Source organism: Hippocampus bargibanti, linkage group LG06 (assembly GCF_051943395.1).
Source record: "Hippocampus bargibanti isolate YZ-2025 linkage group LG06, ASM5194339v1, whole genome shotgun sequence".
Lineage (NCBI taxonomy): Eukaryota > Metazoa > Chordata > Actinopteri > Syngnathiformes > Syngnathidae > Hippocampus > Hippocampus bargibanti.
Window position 1 is genome coordinate 13,419,072 of NC_142739.1, and position 16,431 is coordinate 13,435,502.

The 16,431-nt window shown below is 42.8% G+C and overlaps 1 protein-coding gene across 1 annotated transcript in view; it reads right to left on the minus strand.

Annotated features, from left to right (window-relative positions):
• The window catches only part of col14a1a (collagen, type XIV, alpha 1a), a 188,575-nt gene that overhangs the window by 62,022 nt on the left and 110,122 nt on the right, over nucleotides 1–16,431 (minus strand). Inside the window, exons 25-27 of the mRNA XM_088999600.1 lie at nucleotides 14,710–14,784; nucleotides 11,811–11,950; nucleotides 9,413–9,536 (exon numbers count right to left, since the gene is read on the minus strand). Coding sequence (XP_088855726.1) covers nucleotides 9,413–9,536; nucleotides 11,811–11,950; nucleotides 14,710–14,784 — 339 coding nt within the window. The remainder of the gene's footprint in view (nucleotides 1–9,412; nucleotides 9,537–11,810; nucleotides 11,951–14,709; nucleotides 14,785–16,431) is intronic.

Genomic DNA, 16,431 nt, shown 5'->3' on the forward strand with positions numbered 1-16,431 from the left:
AAACTCAATAGATACAGAAAACTACTCACAAACTAGTACCTCTCAAGAGAAACTTGAACATGTTAGGGGGTTGTCTAATACTCAAAGATATAGAAGAGTAGTTAACTACACCAATTAGAAGGAGACAGATGCAGGTTAGCGATGCTGAAGCTCGCCATGGGCATCCAAAGTGGGCCTTCTATCACAAGAGTAAGGTACTTGATCCACTCACCGAAATGACGTGATTTCAATGGTGGGCTGTGGATTTCCTCCCAAGGCCTTCAGTAGTGCTATGTCTGAATCAATCCAGACTGAAAAGAGTGTGGCGTAATTTACTACAAGTCCATTAGAGGGTACCATTAGCCAGAAAATAACTGACTGACCTTTCTTAATGATATCCATTTTTTCTTGAAAAGACCGTCTTGAAAATGGCTTTAACAACCAAATCCATTTCTTCTCCTCCTTCAGCCATTGTGGGTTGACAAAACTGCTATTAAATCAATACAATATATTTGCTGCCGATACAGTGTGCTAGCTCTGGCCAGTATGCTCTTGTCACTAGCAGCTTGTGACTAGCCAATCATAGTTTGTGAAAAGTGTTACATTGACCAGCGCCTTCAAAAAGGCGTCGGTACCAATTTTGGGTTGCTGACTAGAAATCTGATTGGTTAGAGCAGGGGTCGGGAATCTATGGCTCGCGAGCCATATATGGCTCTTTTGATGATTGCATACGGCTCGACGATAAAACTAAAATATGTATTTACTTTTTCGTTTCGTCGTTTTTTTTCGCCGTTCATTTCCCGTTGCCGCTGCAGTTTGCAGAAAGCGCAATTTTGATTGGATGACACTGACCTAAAATGGCCGAAAGCGCTATGTTGATTGGATGATAGTGGCCGTCATGTAGAAACAGGTAAACGCCCCTTTAAATGAGCCCAACGAGTGCATTTCAGCGTGAATGCACCGGTGTGTGTGCGGCGGGCGTCTGCGGAAGTCTTCAAGCCGGCTTTTCGATCACCGAATGCGGGCGTGCACGGGGGAATCTCGGCCTGTTCCTTTTGAAATATTTTCAAAGTGTTTGACCTCCGGCAAGACGGCGAGGAGAGAAAATGTTCTGATTCTAATTTGCAATGAAACAATACCATCGATGAAACAGTTGAATGTCAGTGACATTTTAACAAGCCCCATGTTAACGTTAGCATCGACATACTTCTGCGAGAAGTCGATTGCAGATAGCAAGTATGGAAGCTTATGAGCAGTGTGCAGGCTAACTAGCAGTAACTTCGCCTCTGGACCGGCAAATTGAATTTCATTCCGATCGTTTTCCTGGAATTTTACCAATCACGAGGAACGGAAAACCATTCATGTTAACGGTGAGTACTATCACAAAGTCATTTTAAATAATGCATTCTGATATTTTGTTGAAAAATATCAGAACGCGAGCGTTTGTATGTAAGCGCGCGTACGCGAGCGTTTGTATGTGCGTGCGCGCGTGCGTGTGGCTCTCGCTGAAAAACATTTCTAAATATTTTACTTTTATGGCTCTTTTAGTCAAAAAGGTTCGCGACCCCTGGGTTAGAGCAACAGTTTGATTGATACATTTGATGTAACAGGGCCGGGAGAACTGATTGTGATGGCGTCCAGGTATATTTCTGAGCCTGGTAACAAATTTTGACAGAAATATGTTTGGTTAAATACTTAAATACGAAAACACACATCTGGAAGCAGCGCAACAGGGAAAAAGTATTGGAAGGAAGCTGAAAGACAATTTGAAATTATGTGATAAGATTTCATGGACAAAATATGATGTAGCCACAAGGGGGTACAAGCCAGTGTCTTATTGTGCCAGTCCCAAGCCCGGATAAATACAGAGGGTTGTGTCAGGAAGTGCATCCGACGTAAAAAATGTTGCCAAAACAAATATGCGAATCAAACCTCTGAATCCAATACCGGATCGGTCGAGGCCCGGGTTAACAACGGCCGCCATTGGTACTGTTGACCTTCAGGGTGCCAGTGGAAAATTGACTACTGTTGGTCGAAGAAGGAGAGGAGGGAGGTGTGCCCGGAGGAAAAGAAAGAAATGGAACGCCCAGAGTATAGAACTAAGAGTAGGAACTTTGAATGTAGGAACAATGACAGGTAACGGTCGAGTGCTGGTTGACATGATGCAGAGAAGGAAGGTAGACATACTGTGTGTCCAGGAGACCAGGTGGAAAGGGAGCAAGGCTAGAAGCTTAGGGTCGGGGTTTAAGGTGTTCTATCATGGTGAAGACAGAAAGAGACAATGGACAAAATATAATTAACATCAGTCTGTGATGGGCGGCCCGGTAGTCGAGTGGTTAGAATAAAATACGCTCAGTCAAAATCATTTGAAGTAATTTTATAAATTATGGACATAATTTGTTCCGAGTATTTCCGGCCCAAACACTCCCTCCAAATGCTCTTGGCCCGGCCCCTCTGTCAAATTTTAGAACCCAATGCGGCCCGCGAGTCAAAAAGTTTGCCCACCCCTGACCTAGAGTAAAAAGTGCCTTTGTTCCCTATGAGCAAAGTTTTGCTTGCCGTGCAGCATAGTATTGACAGCTGTACAATGACCTCCTCATTGGAGACACATAAACAAATTGCACAATGTAGAACATCAACCCTTCATCTCCAGGCAGTTTTAAAAGAAGATGCATTTCTTGAATGTCTTCAACGATCAAGAATAGGGTGTTCCACCAGAGACAATAACATATTGGACCTATTTTATTCAAACGCCAAGGATGCATACAAACCCTCCCCCCTCCCCCCTCTCGGAAGAGCAGACCACAATATGGTTTATCTCCAGCCTGTGTACAAACCCCTTGTCCAGAGGCAACCAGCTGTGACCCGCACGATCAAAAGATGGTCCACAGAAGCTGAAGAAGCTCTGCGGGACTGTTTTGATTCAACCAGGTGGGAGCTCTTTACTGAGATTCATGGGGAGGACATTGACTCACTCACCAACACCATCACAGACTACATTAACTTTTGTGAACAAAACACCGTACCCACCAGGACTGTGCGGTGTTTTGCCAACAACAAACCATGGATTAATCCCGACATAAAAGTCCTCCTGAAGGAGAAGAAAAGGGCTTTTGTGTCGGGCAACAGAGAGGAACTGAAGGCCGTGCAGATCCAACTGAGGAGGAAGATCAGAGAGGGGAAGAAGGCCTACAGGATGAAAATGGAGGAGCAGCTTCAAGCCAGCAATGTCGCTGGTGTCTGGAAGGGCCTGAAAAACATCTCAGGCCACAAAAGCCCAGTGACATTGAACGAAAAAGACAAGGACTGGGCAGATGAACTCAACCGCTTTTTCAATCGGTTTGACAAGACGCCAGCCGCCCCCGGCCCACCGTCAACTTCACCTGTAGCTGCACCTGCACCAACTCTCACTGTGGCCTTACCCTCCCTGCCCCCTCTCACGACCAGCTTTCCACAACCAACATCTGCCCTCCCAACCGTTGCCACACCCTCAGCCGCCACTCTGCCTCCTGGTTCCTGCCTGTCTGTCACAACTGCGCAGGTGAGGAACCAACTGAGGAGGATGAAGGTGAGGAAGGCAGCAGGTCCGGATGACATCAGTTCCCGACTCCTCAAGACCTGCTCCGACCAGCTGTGTGACATTGTCCAGCACTTGTTCAACCTGAGCCTGAAGCTGGGCAGAGTTCCACAACTGTGGAAAACGTCATGCCTGGTCCCAGTGCCCAAGATTGCCAACCCCAAAGAGCTCAACAGCTACAGACCGGTGGCGCTGACGTCTCACCTGATGAAGACGCTGGAGAGACTCGTCCTCGCCCACCTGCGACCGCTGGCAAGCTCATCGCTGGACCCGCTGCAGTTTGCCTACCAGCCCAGCATCGGTGTGGAGGATGCCATCATCTACCTCCTCCATACGGCGTTGCTGCACCTGGAGAATGCTGGGAGCACGGTGAGGATCACATTCTTCGATTTCTCCAGTGCCTTCAACACCATCCAGCCCAGTCTACTGGGGGACAAGCTGCAGCATGCCGGAGTCGACCATCACCTCACATCCTGGATTACAGACTACCTCACAAACAGGCCACAGTACGTGCGGGTAAAGAACTGTGAGTCGGACAGGCTTCTCTGCAGCACCGGAGCGCCGCAGGGAACAGTCCTGGCTCCATTCCTCTTCACCCTCTACACCTCGGACTTCAACTACAACACCCCAACCTGCCACCTTCAGAAGTTCTCTGACGACTCAGCTATTGTCGGCCTCATTACAGAGGGAGACGATAGGGAGTACAGGGGACTGACAAAGGACTTTGTGGACTGGTGCCAGCAGAATCACCTCCAGATCAACACTGGCAAAACCAAGGAGCTGGTGGTGGATTTCTGCAGGAAACAATCGTCACCTGCACCATTGAACATCCAGGGTTCGGACATTGAGAGGGTGACCTCCTACAAGTACCTGGGTGTTACTCTCAACAATAAACTGGACTGGACAACAAACACGGATGCCCTAATCAAAAAGGGACAGAGTCGCCTCTTCCTCCTCAGGAAACTGAGGTCTTTTGGAGTTCAGGGGTCACTCCTAAAGACTTTCTATGACTCTGTGGTGGCATCAGCCATCCACTATGGCATTGTCTGCTGGTCAGGCAGCATCACCACCCGGGACAGAAAAAGACTGGAGCGCTTTGTCAAGCGGGCCAGTTCTGTCGTGGGCTGCTCGCTGGACTCTCTTGAGGAGGTGGGCAACAGACGGACGCTAGCTAAACTAAAAGCTATGACGGACAGCCCCTCCCACCCCCTCCTGCCCATCCTGACAGCTCTGGGTAGCTCCTTTAGCCAGAGACTATTACACCCGCGCTGCAAGAAGGAGAGGTACCGCCGCTCGTTCCTACCGACTGCTGTCAGGCTTCACAATTCCCAATGATCACATGTGAAAAAAAAAAAAAAAAAAAAAACTGGACACTTGTAAATATGGGTTGTTGCAATATATCTAAATGCATCTCTTGATTCTGCACTATGTACAGTCTTGTTTATAGAACGGTTTTTGCACATCTACATTTGCACAGTATACAGTTGACATTTTTATTTTGTTATGCTTAGAATATCTTGTTTTCTATCCTTTCACTCCCACCCCAACCCCATCCCTCTTCAATTGCTGCTGTGGACTGCAAATTTCCCCATTGCGGGACGAATAAAGGTATTCTGATTCTGATTCTGATTCTGATTCAGCTTTTGCAGCTTACCATGACTTGGATGACTGGTGTATCTACACAGACATTTTGGATCACATTACCCTTTTTTCTGAGATCCGTCAAAAAAAATGACAAATGATAGTATGGTTGGTCCATAAAGAGTAGAGTTGTCAGATCTCTGCCAGTGATACATGTTTCGACACCGTCCAGGGATCACACAGGGCCAGAATGGAATTATAGCAGGTAGTCAGGCATGAAGTGATACAAAGAGAGGGGACGGGAGGCCCAAGAACTCGGAGATGGAACCTTGGTAAATGTGAAGAGTTGGTCAAGAAAAATAAAGAAGAACAAAAAGAAGGAAACGGGAAGTTATTATCAGTCAGATGTTTTCAATATCTAACAATGCCAAGCAATTGTGGTTCGGCATCTCAAATAACCAGCGATCAATTACTCTGTGCGTGTTTACTCAACCCTGTTGGTGTAGATTGGGCTTCTTTTATGAAAGCGGTAGTCTCACCATCAGCGGGGATGCGAAAGATAAAAATACTGAAAATAATCTCTTCCTGTTTTCGCCGGCAAAGCCTCACCACCTCTCAAAGCTTTATTCTCTCATACAGAAGGACATTTTTACCTCTGCCAAGGAGCTTACGATTGTTTGTTTGCTTGCCAATTTCTAACCAAGAATAGACATACTCGGCAATTTTTTTATGAGTGAAAGAGTGTAACATGGACAAAGAAGGAACCCACATTTGAGGAAAGCAAATGTATATTGTTCTTTACCTTTTAAATTTTTACTGTATAAACCATAAAAAAACAATAGATCCGATTCTTCATCAAAGAATCAGCCAGGTAGTGTCCGGGCTTTGGGAAATTAATTGAGGGGACCACCGAAATCCATCCCATTAATGTTGTTACAGTTTTATTTATTCAAAAAGATCAACGACTGACATCAAGAATTTCTGCACTGCGAGGCTAATAAAGGTAAATCCAATGCAATCCAAGTGTAACATCTCTCAAAGTGGCACCGTACACTACCTGTGGAAATTAGAGTGACTAACTCAGTAAACTTATTTTAACACTCGAGCATTGAAGTCAACCGACCCTTGCATCCAAATTGCCACTTGCGGGTGTATACTGACATCTGAAATTTGGCCCGTTTTCATGCTTGGAGAGGGGGTTAGGTGGCCTTGATTGAAATGAGGCTGGTGCTGTCAGGATTCTCCACTGACAAGGACAAGATCTGAAGTGACAACCTCGCCGGGGGTGTTGCTGTGGAGGGTTCCACATCAACTGAGCGGGAAGGTGTCTTTCCTGCAGCACTTCATTTCATGAAGTTAGAACTCTCACGTAACATTGTACAACTCCATACATTCTATTTGGTAAAAATTGCCGACTTTGCATCCATGTTGTTCTATGCAACCTGGTTATCCTGGAAGGGGGATCCCTTAATCTCTGAGTCCCCTCTCAAGGTTTTTGCTGTTTACCTGACAAGCCCTTTGTGATTTTTTTTAAGTGCGGAGCAAATTGACTCAAAGACATTTAAGTGCAATATCCACGTCTTTGACGAACACTACCTACCTACTGTACATGTTGGCCATTTTTGAGGTATTTGGAGATCCTCACGTGGTACTTGGTGTCAAAATTTAGAGAACCAGTGTTTTATTCAATTTAAGTTATTATCTCACCATTTAAGTTATGTTATTTTAGTACTTTTGATAAGGGGAACAACAAAAGAATAACAAATTTTCGTGATTTATGGTCATCTTGTGACAGGAGTTAAAAATCACAGAACCGCAAATACAAAAGGTGATGGGAATAAAAATCAGCGAGGAAACAACATGAATGGAGGCACGGAGGAGTGTACAGCAGGGTGTTGTACGAGAGGGTATAAAAACTGGACACGGAATGAGATCGCGATGGAAAGCACAAGGGTACAGAAAAGATGAAAGCACTAAAGCAAACAGAAAAGCATAAGGACACGTTTCTCTGAAGTCACTGATCCAAACCCGGACTTAAAATGCTTTCAAAAGCCGACATTCCTGTGAAGTCTCATTAAGGCATCAGCGTTACCGACATTCACCTTGTGCTCATTGGGACAGCTGGACATTCTCACATGAATATTAATATTTTCCTAAATTGTTCAGTATTCAGACCCTGGGAGTCAATCTCCCGGGTATGGCGTGTGAGCCTTTTAACCCAAGAAAAAATGTAAAAAATGCAAAAGGAGGAAACATTTTGTTGTTGAATTTCAACTAGTTTGTTGTTGAATTTCAACTAGTTGACAACACAATGTGTTAAAGAGGCCCATTAACGCTCTTCTGGTGTTTTGATTAGAGTGTAGCAATAGATGTCCGTTTATACATATATACCAGTGATGTGCAGTCAGGGGAGGCAGGTGAGGCTGTGCCTCACCTGTCATCATGGAAATATCAAATGAAAAAACAACAGTTAAACAGTTATATTTATTTAGTGATTTGTACTTTAAAGTTCTTTTCCATTTAACTTCACCATTTTTGGATTTTTTTCAAAATCGCTGAATTTTCACATTTACCGTTCAAATACTAAGTAGAGACAAGCGGTGAGGCAGCATCCGGATGAGCCTTACCATGGATTGCGCAATGACTATGCTAACTGTGCTGGCTTGCTCTGCAATGAGACCGCATTGCTGTCCCTCTGCATATTGCTGTTAAAGTGTTCAAACACTTTTAGTATATGAACTAAATTTCTACAGTTTAGCTGGTGTATATAAGCTGGTGTACAGTCACTGTACATTATAAATATTGTACTACCGTGTTTATTTTATTTTTATCAAAACCGTGTGCATAGGTGAGGCACACAGTTCTCCTGCCTCATGATAGGGGGCGCTGGCGATTATAGAGATTCTTCTTGTGCCTCCTCGGCTGCAGAATAGTAGAATTAGTGAGAGCAAGCTACAGTAAACAGTGAGCAAGTTAAGTGCAACCATCCAGTCATTTTTTCGTATTGCTTGGCCTTATTTTCAGAATGAAGGATTACATATCTAAATTGAAAGGAATAGAGAGGGCGGCCCGGTAGTCGAGTGGTTAGCACACCGGCTTCACAGTGCAGAGGTCGCCGGTTCACGTCCCGGTCCGGCCTCCCTGTGTGGAGTTTGCATGTTCTCCCCGGACCCGCGTGGGTTTTCTCCGGGTCCTCCGGTTTTCTCCCACACTCCAAAAACATGCATGGCAGGCAGATTGACCACTCCAAATTGTCCCTAGGTGTGAGTGTGAGAGTGACTGTTGTATGTCTTTGTGTGCCCTGCGATTGGCTGGCAACCAATTCAGGGTGTCCCCCGCCTCGTGCCCGAAGACAGCTGAGATAGGCTCCAGCATCCCCCGCGACCCTAATGAGGAATAAGCGGTACGGAAAATGAGATGAGATGAGAGAGGCTTTTAAAACTGAAGAAAGATAAGGAGGGCTTCTACAAAGAAGGTATAGATGCCTTTCTTCAGAAGGAGCGGCGCATGGACTTCATTTATAAGTAAAGGTAACACGATAATAACATATTTTAATTCTTTTTTTCTATGTTTTCTACAGTTTATATAAAGAATGCTGACATGACATTTTCAACAAAACACGTTAACTGTTGCCAATGAAATGGTGAATAAGCTACTCTGTAGAGTTTTTTTTTTAATTCAAATGGCATGCGAACAAACAAAGTAATAGAAACAAACAAACAAACAACACTGCAAACAAAACACAACAAAAGCAAACAAAACCACTGGTTTTGAATACCTCGTGGAGCTTCTAGATGTTAAGTTCATGTTTGTAAATCTGACTGTGATGACGTCAGTGCCTCACCAACCATGAACCTCACCGCACGTCACTGATATATACATATATATATATATATACAGACAGACAGACAGACAGACAGACAGACAGACAGACAGACAGACAGACAGACAGACAGACAGACAGATAGATAGATAGATAGATAGATAGATAGATATTTTTTTTTCCTTTTTACCCTGAACAAAGTAATGTTAGCTTGCAAGTTGGGAGGGACGGTTGGTTCTTGCCCTTGGAAATGACTATTTCACCTAATACTACGCATTGGGGCAAGTCCATCTGCTGCTCAGCATCCCGTGGTACCGATTAAAACTCCACAACGGCTGTCGGTAGACCTCGGGTCGGGGACACAGACTGTTGTTCGAAAGCACAAAGTCTCTTGTCTTAGCTGAAATGTCCCCCTGTGAATGAACACCAAGCTTCTTATAAGATGTACAGACCTGTCTTTGTATTGCCTCCTTTGTATCTGATCCTCTGAATCGCTTCCAATAATGCTTCCTTGTTAGCATGGGAACTCAACTGGACCTCTGTCCGAGCATCATCACTGAACTGACAAATGGCCACCTGGACACAGAAATGGACTCTTGTCAGAAGAAGACCAACTACAATCCATAAAATAATCACATTATAAACTCAGTTAAAAAAATGTTTGCAAATGAAATTGGATTATTGCCGTGAATGCGAGTTCCTGGTGCCCTCACTGTTATTTGCTCTAACTAAGCTGTAGACCTGGACTGTAGTGCAAACATTTTTTGCAACTCTCAAATTATGATTTTTAATTTTTTTACTACTTCCTCACTTTTTTTCCTGCAACACCTCTTTTTGTCAACATTTTAACAAAACAATGTTTTTTTATCTACCTATTTGACTAAAAGAGGGCAATCATGTCAAAATTGCTGATTTGGCAACCACTCGGAAACTAAGGGCATGTGATTTGTCTCATAAAATAGTCGTTATCACTCAGAATAGCTTCATTTATTTAAAACTGCCAATGCTGACCCAACAAAGTGATATCATTTCATTTCCTTCTGTGCTTTTGAAACTTGACAAAGTGTGCTCATTGTGTTTACGTAAGAAGTGAGTGTTATTAAAAAAAATATTGTTTAACTAAGCTGATGGACTTAACACACGGAACTATATAAAACATAAATTGAAATACAGTAAAGTCTCGTTATATCGATATTCAAGGGAGTCCGAAAAAATATCGATATAACCGGGACTATCGATATATCCGACTCTGTTTGCATGTAATAGGGCGCGATGAGGGTAGCAAAGTGCTTAACGGCACATAGTGTACTGCAGGAATGAAAGGAAAAGGTTCCGCAAGCCCTCCACAGAGTGACAAATGAAGCAGCTGAGCACCGGAGACATTTATGTGGGGGTCAACAACTTGGCATTATTGATGAACCTGTTCGAAGAGAAACACTTGGGGTGATTGTCGCATTCAGTCGTGCAACGTGATTCCAAGTATTCCTCCCGGTCGATTTTATGCTAAGGATCAAGATAACTGTGTTTTCCAGTAGTCCTCTAGCCTTGAGGCAATGGTGCTGGAACCACTTGATATTTAGTAATGCATTTGGAATGAACGTGCCAGAAAGTAAACTTCTCAGGGACAAAGTGGCAGCAAATAAGCAGAGGTGCTTCGATGCTTTTCGCAAACAACACAAACAGGCTCTCTTGGGGTGCACTGTTCATTCACGGTAAATGTCCCTCGTTCTTCCAATTTGGTGAATTTACGCTGTTCTGTCAATTTCATATCAGAAATCTGAGTTACCGACTCGATTTCGAAATAAGTACCGTTTACAACTTGCTCTGCTTGTTTGTGACAGATATTTAAAGGACAACCGACGTCTCCGGACAAGTTCTGTCCATAATTTGTAAAATGGCTTCAAATGACTTCTACTGAGCGTATTTTATAAAGATTCCACCGCATAAAGTAGCTATATTTTACGTTCTATTCCGCAAGGCTTGTTTTTGAGTTGGTGACGAGTCCTCACCCTACATCACTGAAGGAACGCCCTTCAGCGAGAAAGAACATACCTTGCATCACCTCAATGCATTTTGCAATACTTTGTTTGGTCTGTAAACTTTGTGTTGATGGCAAAATTAGAAGGAAAACACATAAATAACGCGATGGTGAATCCTTGTGTGTGGCACCAAAATTTTTAATTTGGTCATTTTAAGACTTAATGCTGCTTGTTTTTAAAATGTGGGCAATCTGAGCAGTTCATGAGAAAGAAAACGCTTTGGACAATGAGGACCGGATGTGAAAACCACCTGACAATAGAGCAAGCCTTTATTCATCTCACAATTGGAAGCTCCCAAGAAAAATGAGCGCGCTTCTATTTACGCAAAGTTCACTATCAGTCAATACATTTTTTAAAGAATATGGCTGTACGTTTGCCAACCTTAACACGTACTTTGGGCGGCGGGATCTCATGAGTGAAAATAAATAGCTCTGCTAAGTACGGCCCAGGGCAACCTACTGTCTGGCCTGCAACATTCCTTAACCCAGCCCACCAAGTATTTACGTTATGAAGGGTTGGCCATGCCCATTATATATGGCATACATGACTTCACAGCATACGTCTTCTTCGCATTGCATGCATCTGTTTATATCTAAAACATTCTCTGCATAATCTTACAAATTTATTGAACATGGTTTTCACCACAGACTACTATAAGATCATGGATAAGAACTAATCATAGTTGTGAAGGTGAAAATTGTGGTTGGACTGGTATTTAGATCATAAGGCAAAATCCAAAATAACAAATATGAGGATTCTTCTGATGTATTTTTTGATCTTCTGTTGGTGACTGCATGGTCACGTAGCTCACCTGGGTGCCATCTGGGCCAATTTGATCAAGGGATCCAATGGCATTATACAAGAAATTTGTGATCTTCATGAAGTTGTCATCTCCAATTGACCAGGAGCCATCGACCAGGAATGCCAGGTCCGCCTTGGCTTCCTTGCATACTTCATAGACAAGCACATAAAGCAGAAACATACATGACACACAAATATATTGGGAGACAAGAACATTACACTCACAAGTAACTGATAATGCAAATAGTTTACAAAAATGGACATGATTTTCACAGGACAGTGATGATATGTTGCCAGAACTCCCCAACCTAAATAGTAAAAAAAAAGATGCATTGGATAGTTTCTGGATTCCCTGCTCTGCTCCAACATCTATAAAATAATAATTGAGCTCAAACTGTCACCCAAAACCCTAGTTCCAAGTTACCTTTCTTTTTGATAATTGCCACCTTCTTTCTACCACCGGGGTGCATTCAGAAATTCACTCGGATTCTCTGTTACCACTCAGAGAGTGAGTGTCCGCAGCGGCAGTGTCCAATTAATTTCAGAATACACACTAGGTTCTAAAGTAATAGCAGCTCATGCTTGAAATACTGTATTTCCATCTGTACTGTCTGACACACAGAGTCCCAACACTCCCTTCTTCAGGGCACTCTGAATATCCGAACGGCACATTTGAACCTCACTCTGAGTTGACAAATGGTTGGAGTGAAACAGCGCACGTGCAGAGCCTTCCTACACAATTTGGGAAATAAATTCTTTCGATTTTTTTTATTGCTCAACAATCAGGTCCAACAATGAAGGTCAAAATATCCATCCATCCATAAATCCATCCATCCGCTGATCCGCTTTACAAGGGTTGCGGAGATTGCTTGAGATAGGTCAAATTATTTGGAACTATAATCAAACAAAATCATGATCAATTGTACTGCATTTGTAAGGAAACAAATTCTATTTTTTATTTTGGCAGAATGTCAGAAGTCCAATATGCTTGACACAAATGTCAACATAAAGGTCAATTCCCAAGTTTTACATGCTTGAACTGTGACGTCTCGACAAAAAGTCACTTTTATTGTCTTCAGAATGTGCTCTTTGTTTTCTAAGTTCCATCCATCCATCCATTTTCCGTACCGCTTATTCCTCATTAAGGTCACGGGGTGCTCGAGCCAATCCCAGCTCTCTTCGGGCACGAGGCGGAGGACACCCTGAATTGGTTGCCAGCCAATCGCAGGGCACTCAGAGACAAACAACCACTTGCACTCACACTCACACCTAGGGACAATTTGGAGTGTTCAATCTGCCTGCCATGCATGTTTTTGGAATGTGGGAGGAAACCGGAGGACCCGGAGAAAACCCACACGGTCTCGGGGAGAACATGCAAACTCCACACAGGGAGGCAGGATGCGAACCAGCGACCTGTGCACTGTGAAGCCGGCGTGCTGACCACCCAACTACCGGGCGGCCTTTTTTCTAAGTTATTTCTGTAATTGTTTTTGTTTTCCATTGCTCTCACCTGACTCACTTGATTTGATTTGCACTGCATTTGTAATTACTCAGACTGTAGTTGTGTTTTTGCAGCCTGTATTTTCCCCAAATACAAACACAGTATATGGAATGTGTTTTTTGCCCCCCCTATCCCACTCCACCTCATCCCCCAGACTCAAGGCATCACTGTGAAAAAGGTCAGAAATGTAGACTTGAATTACAACTGAAGGCTCAGCAGGCATGTCGAACCATGTCTGCAGTTTGCGTAGTGGGTCAGGCTATCATTGAGCTTACAGTATCAGACACGGTAGAAGCCAACCTGTGAATGTTTGGCATGGGAGCGATGGTTGTATACTGTGAAACACTCTTCCTTTTGTCTTCATCTTTCAATCTTGCTTGTTGTCTATCTATCTATCTATCTATCTATCTATCTACCCATCCATCTATATACATATACAGTAAAGTCTCGTTATATCGATATTCAAGGGAGTCCGAAAAAATATCGATATAACCGGGACTATCGATATATCCGACCCTGTTTGCATGTAATTTTCTCCGTGCGTGCATAGAAATAGTATCGATATAACCGGGACTATCGATATATCCGATATCGATATAACGAGACTTTACTGTATATGGATATATATGGATATACATACACAGACAGACAGACAGACAGACAGACAGAGAGATAGATAGATAGATAGATAGATAGATAGATAGATAGATAGATAGATAGATAGATAGATAGATAGATAGATAGATAGATAGATAGATAGATAGATAGATACTGTATTGTTTTTTCATTTACACACATAATGTAATTTATATATTTTTGGAAAAAGGTTAGACATCAACTAGACAGAAATGTAGTTAAAATGTCTTTTTGGCAATTAGTCTACTTCTAGCTGCATTTTAATGACTTACTGCATTTTGAAAATTTGACCATGTGTCTTGAACATTGCATTACCTGCTCAAGGACTTTTTTCACATAAAAGACCAAGCACCTGGAATGGTATCCAACATTAAGACGGTGGGTGTTTATTTTCACTTTGGACGGACTTGCATGTTGGCTCATTCTTTTTTTTTATTTTCTGCAGAAATAATTTTAGCGCTGACATCCTCCCATAAGAAAGTTGTTCCTTCCTACTTTTTTACATAACATTTATTTTGAGGAGTTTGCCTTAATATGACAAACAATATTTATAAGACATAATTCACATGTGTAATGAAATCCATCAGCTCTTAAACTATCTTCTTAGCGACGATGGGTACAATTTCATAGATGGCACATGCGGAAAAAGTTGGCATGTCCTAATTTTCGGGCAAGCAAGTCACGATTTGGGTCGGACACAGTAGCAGAACATTGTTTTAGCACAGTGCACACTGCACGTGTGCTTGTGTTCAACTAATGTTTTTTTCCTCACCTTCTTTGGCAGGTGGGATGGTGGGAGGGGGCTCTGTGGTAGGTGGTTCAGTTGGCAGCGGAGTTGGCGCTGGCACTGGACACACACACACACACACGCACACACACACACACACACACACACACACACACACACACACACACACACACACACACACACACACACACACACACACACGTCACTTGTACAAGTTCACATACAAGACAAAATACAGTGAGACCTCAACTTACGAACTTAATTGGTTCCCAGACAGAGTGTGTAAGGCGAAAAGTGTGTATCTAAAAAAAAATCCCATAGGAAACCATTAAAATGGGAATAATCCGTTCCCGGGTTTCCATAAAATATAGTTTTTAACTAAATAAGCCTTAAAACTACACACAACATACCTTATTCTGTGTATAATAAATGTGATATTGTATTGTAATGAAAGAAATACACTGCATTGTATCATAAAGTCACAAAGAGAGGGACATTACATGAGGACTGTAATTAAAGAAATAAACTGTGCTGTAAAATAAAGTTTTATTTACCTTTTTGATGGTCATTGATGGCTTATGGAAGGACACCTTCCATAAGGACTGTTGGTAACTTAACCTCTGGTGTGGCTTCTCTGCTTTTTTCTTTGGAGACTCGTCATCATTTTTGCTGATTAAATACCTCTTAATTGACACCTGTTGCTTTCTGACTTGTAAGGTCTTACGAAGCTGAGGCATCACATTATCGTTCATCATGTTGATGATTGTCATAGCCAGTCTTTTCTGGATGGAACTGTTCAGTAAAAGCCTGCACTTTGCCAACATTGCCTTCTCCTCCTCGCCCTCAGATGTCCTCGAACCATCCGTTACTAGCTTTAAAATCCTCAATAAGCGCCGAACTTTCAGGTTGGCGCATGGCGATATCGGCGTGAATTAGTCGTGCTTTCTCGCATAAAATAGCTTTACTCACGCTGTTGCCGGATAGCTGATTTTCGTGAATCCAAATTAACAGAAGTTTTTGAACTTCTTTGATTGCCCGAGATCGTCGCTTTGAGAGGACGGAAACACCTTTTGCAACAGACGCACCTTTGATGGCTTCTCTGTTCCGGAGAATGGGAGCAATGGTTGACTTAGCATAGCCGTGCTCCGCCACTAAATCACACAAACGCACACCTCGTTCGTGTTTTTCAATTACTCCTTCTTCTCAGCGACAGTGATTTTATTTTGTGTCTTCTTGGGCTGAACACGAGCCTGTGGTGGTTTTTTTTTCGGTCCCATCATAGTAAAATTATCAGCAAAAAGCTCCAAGTAGGCGATCGATGTGTGTATTCAATGAGAGGGGGTGTGGAAAGTAGCGTCGGCTGGAACGATGTTCGGTCGTGTGCTTCCGCCGAAGATCACTCCGCCAGCCGTGGTGGGTGTGTATTATGAAAATAGTGCTTATTATAAGGTTTAATTTTCATAAATTTGACGTTCTTTAAGACAAAAAGTTTGTAAGATAAGGTGTTTGTAAATTGAGGTCTCACTGTAAATAACAGTGCAATCAATCTGTGAATCTGAAGTTTTCAAAACTTCTTTATAACACCTATTGTGGAGTATTTAGATTACCTTTTATGGGTGTGTATTTAAAAGCTATAGATATGAGTGCAATGCTGTTGTCTTTTTGTCTCTCAACATGTATAACTGCATCAAAAAACTATAAAGTCACTATTTCTACCATCTGTTCCCCCACAACCTAGGGCCAGTA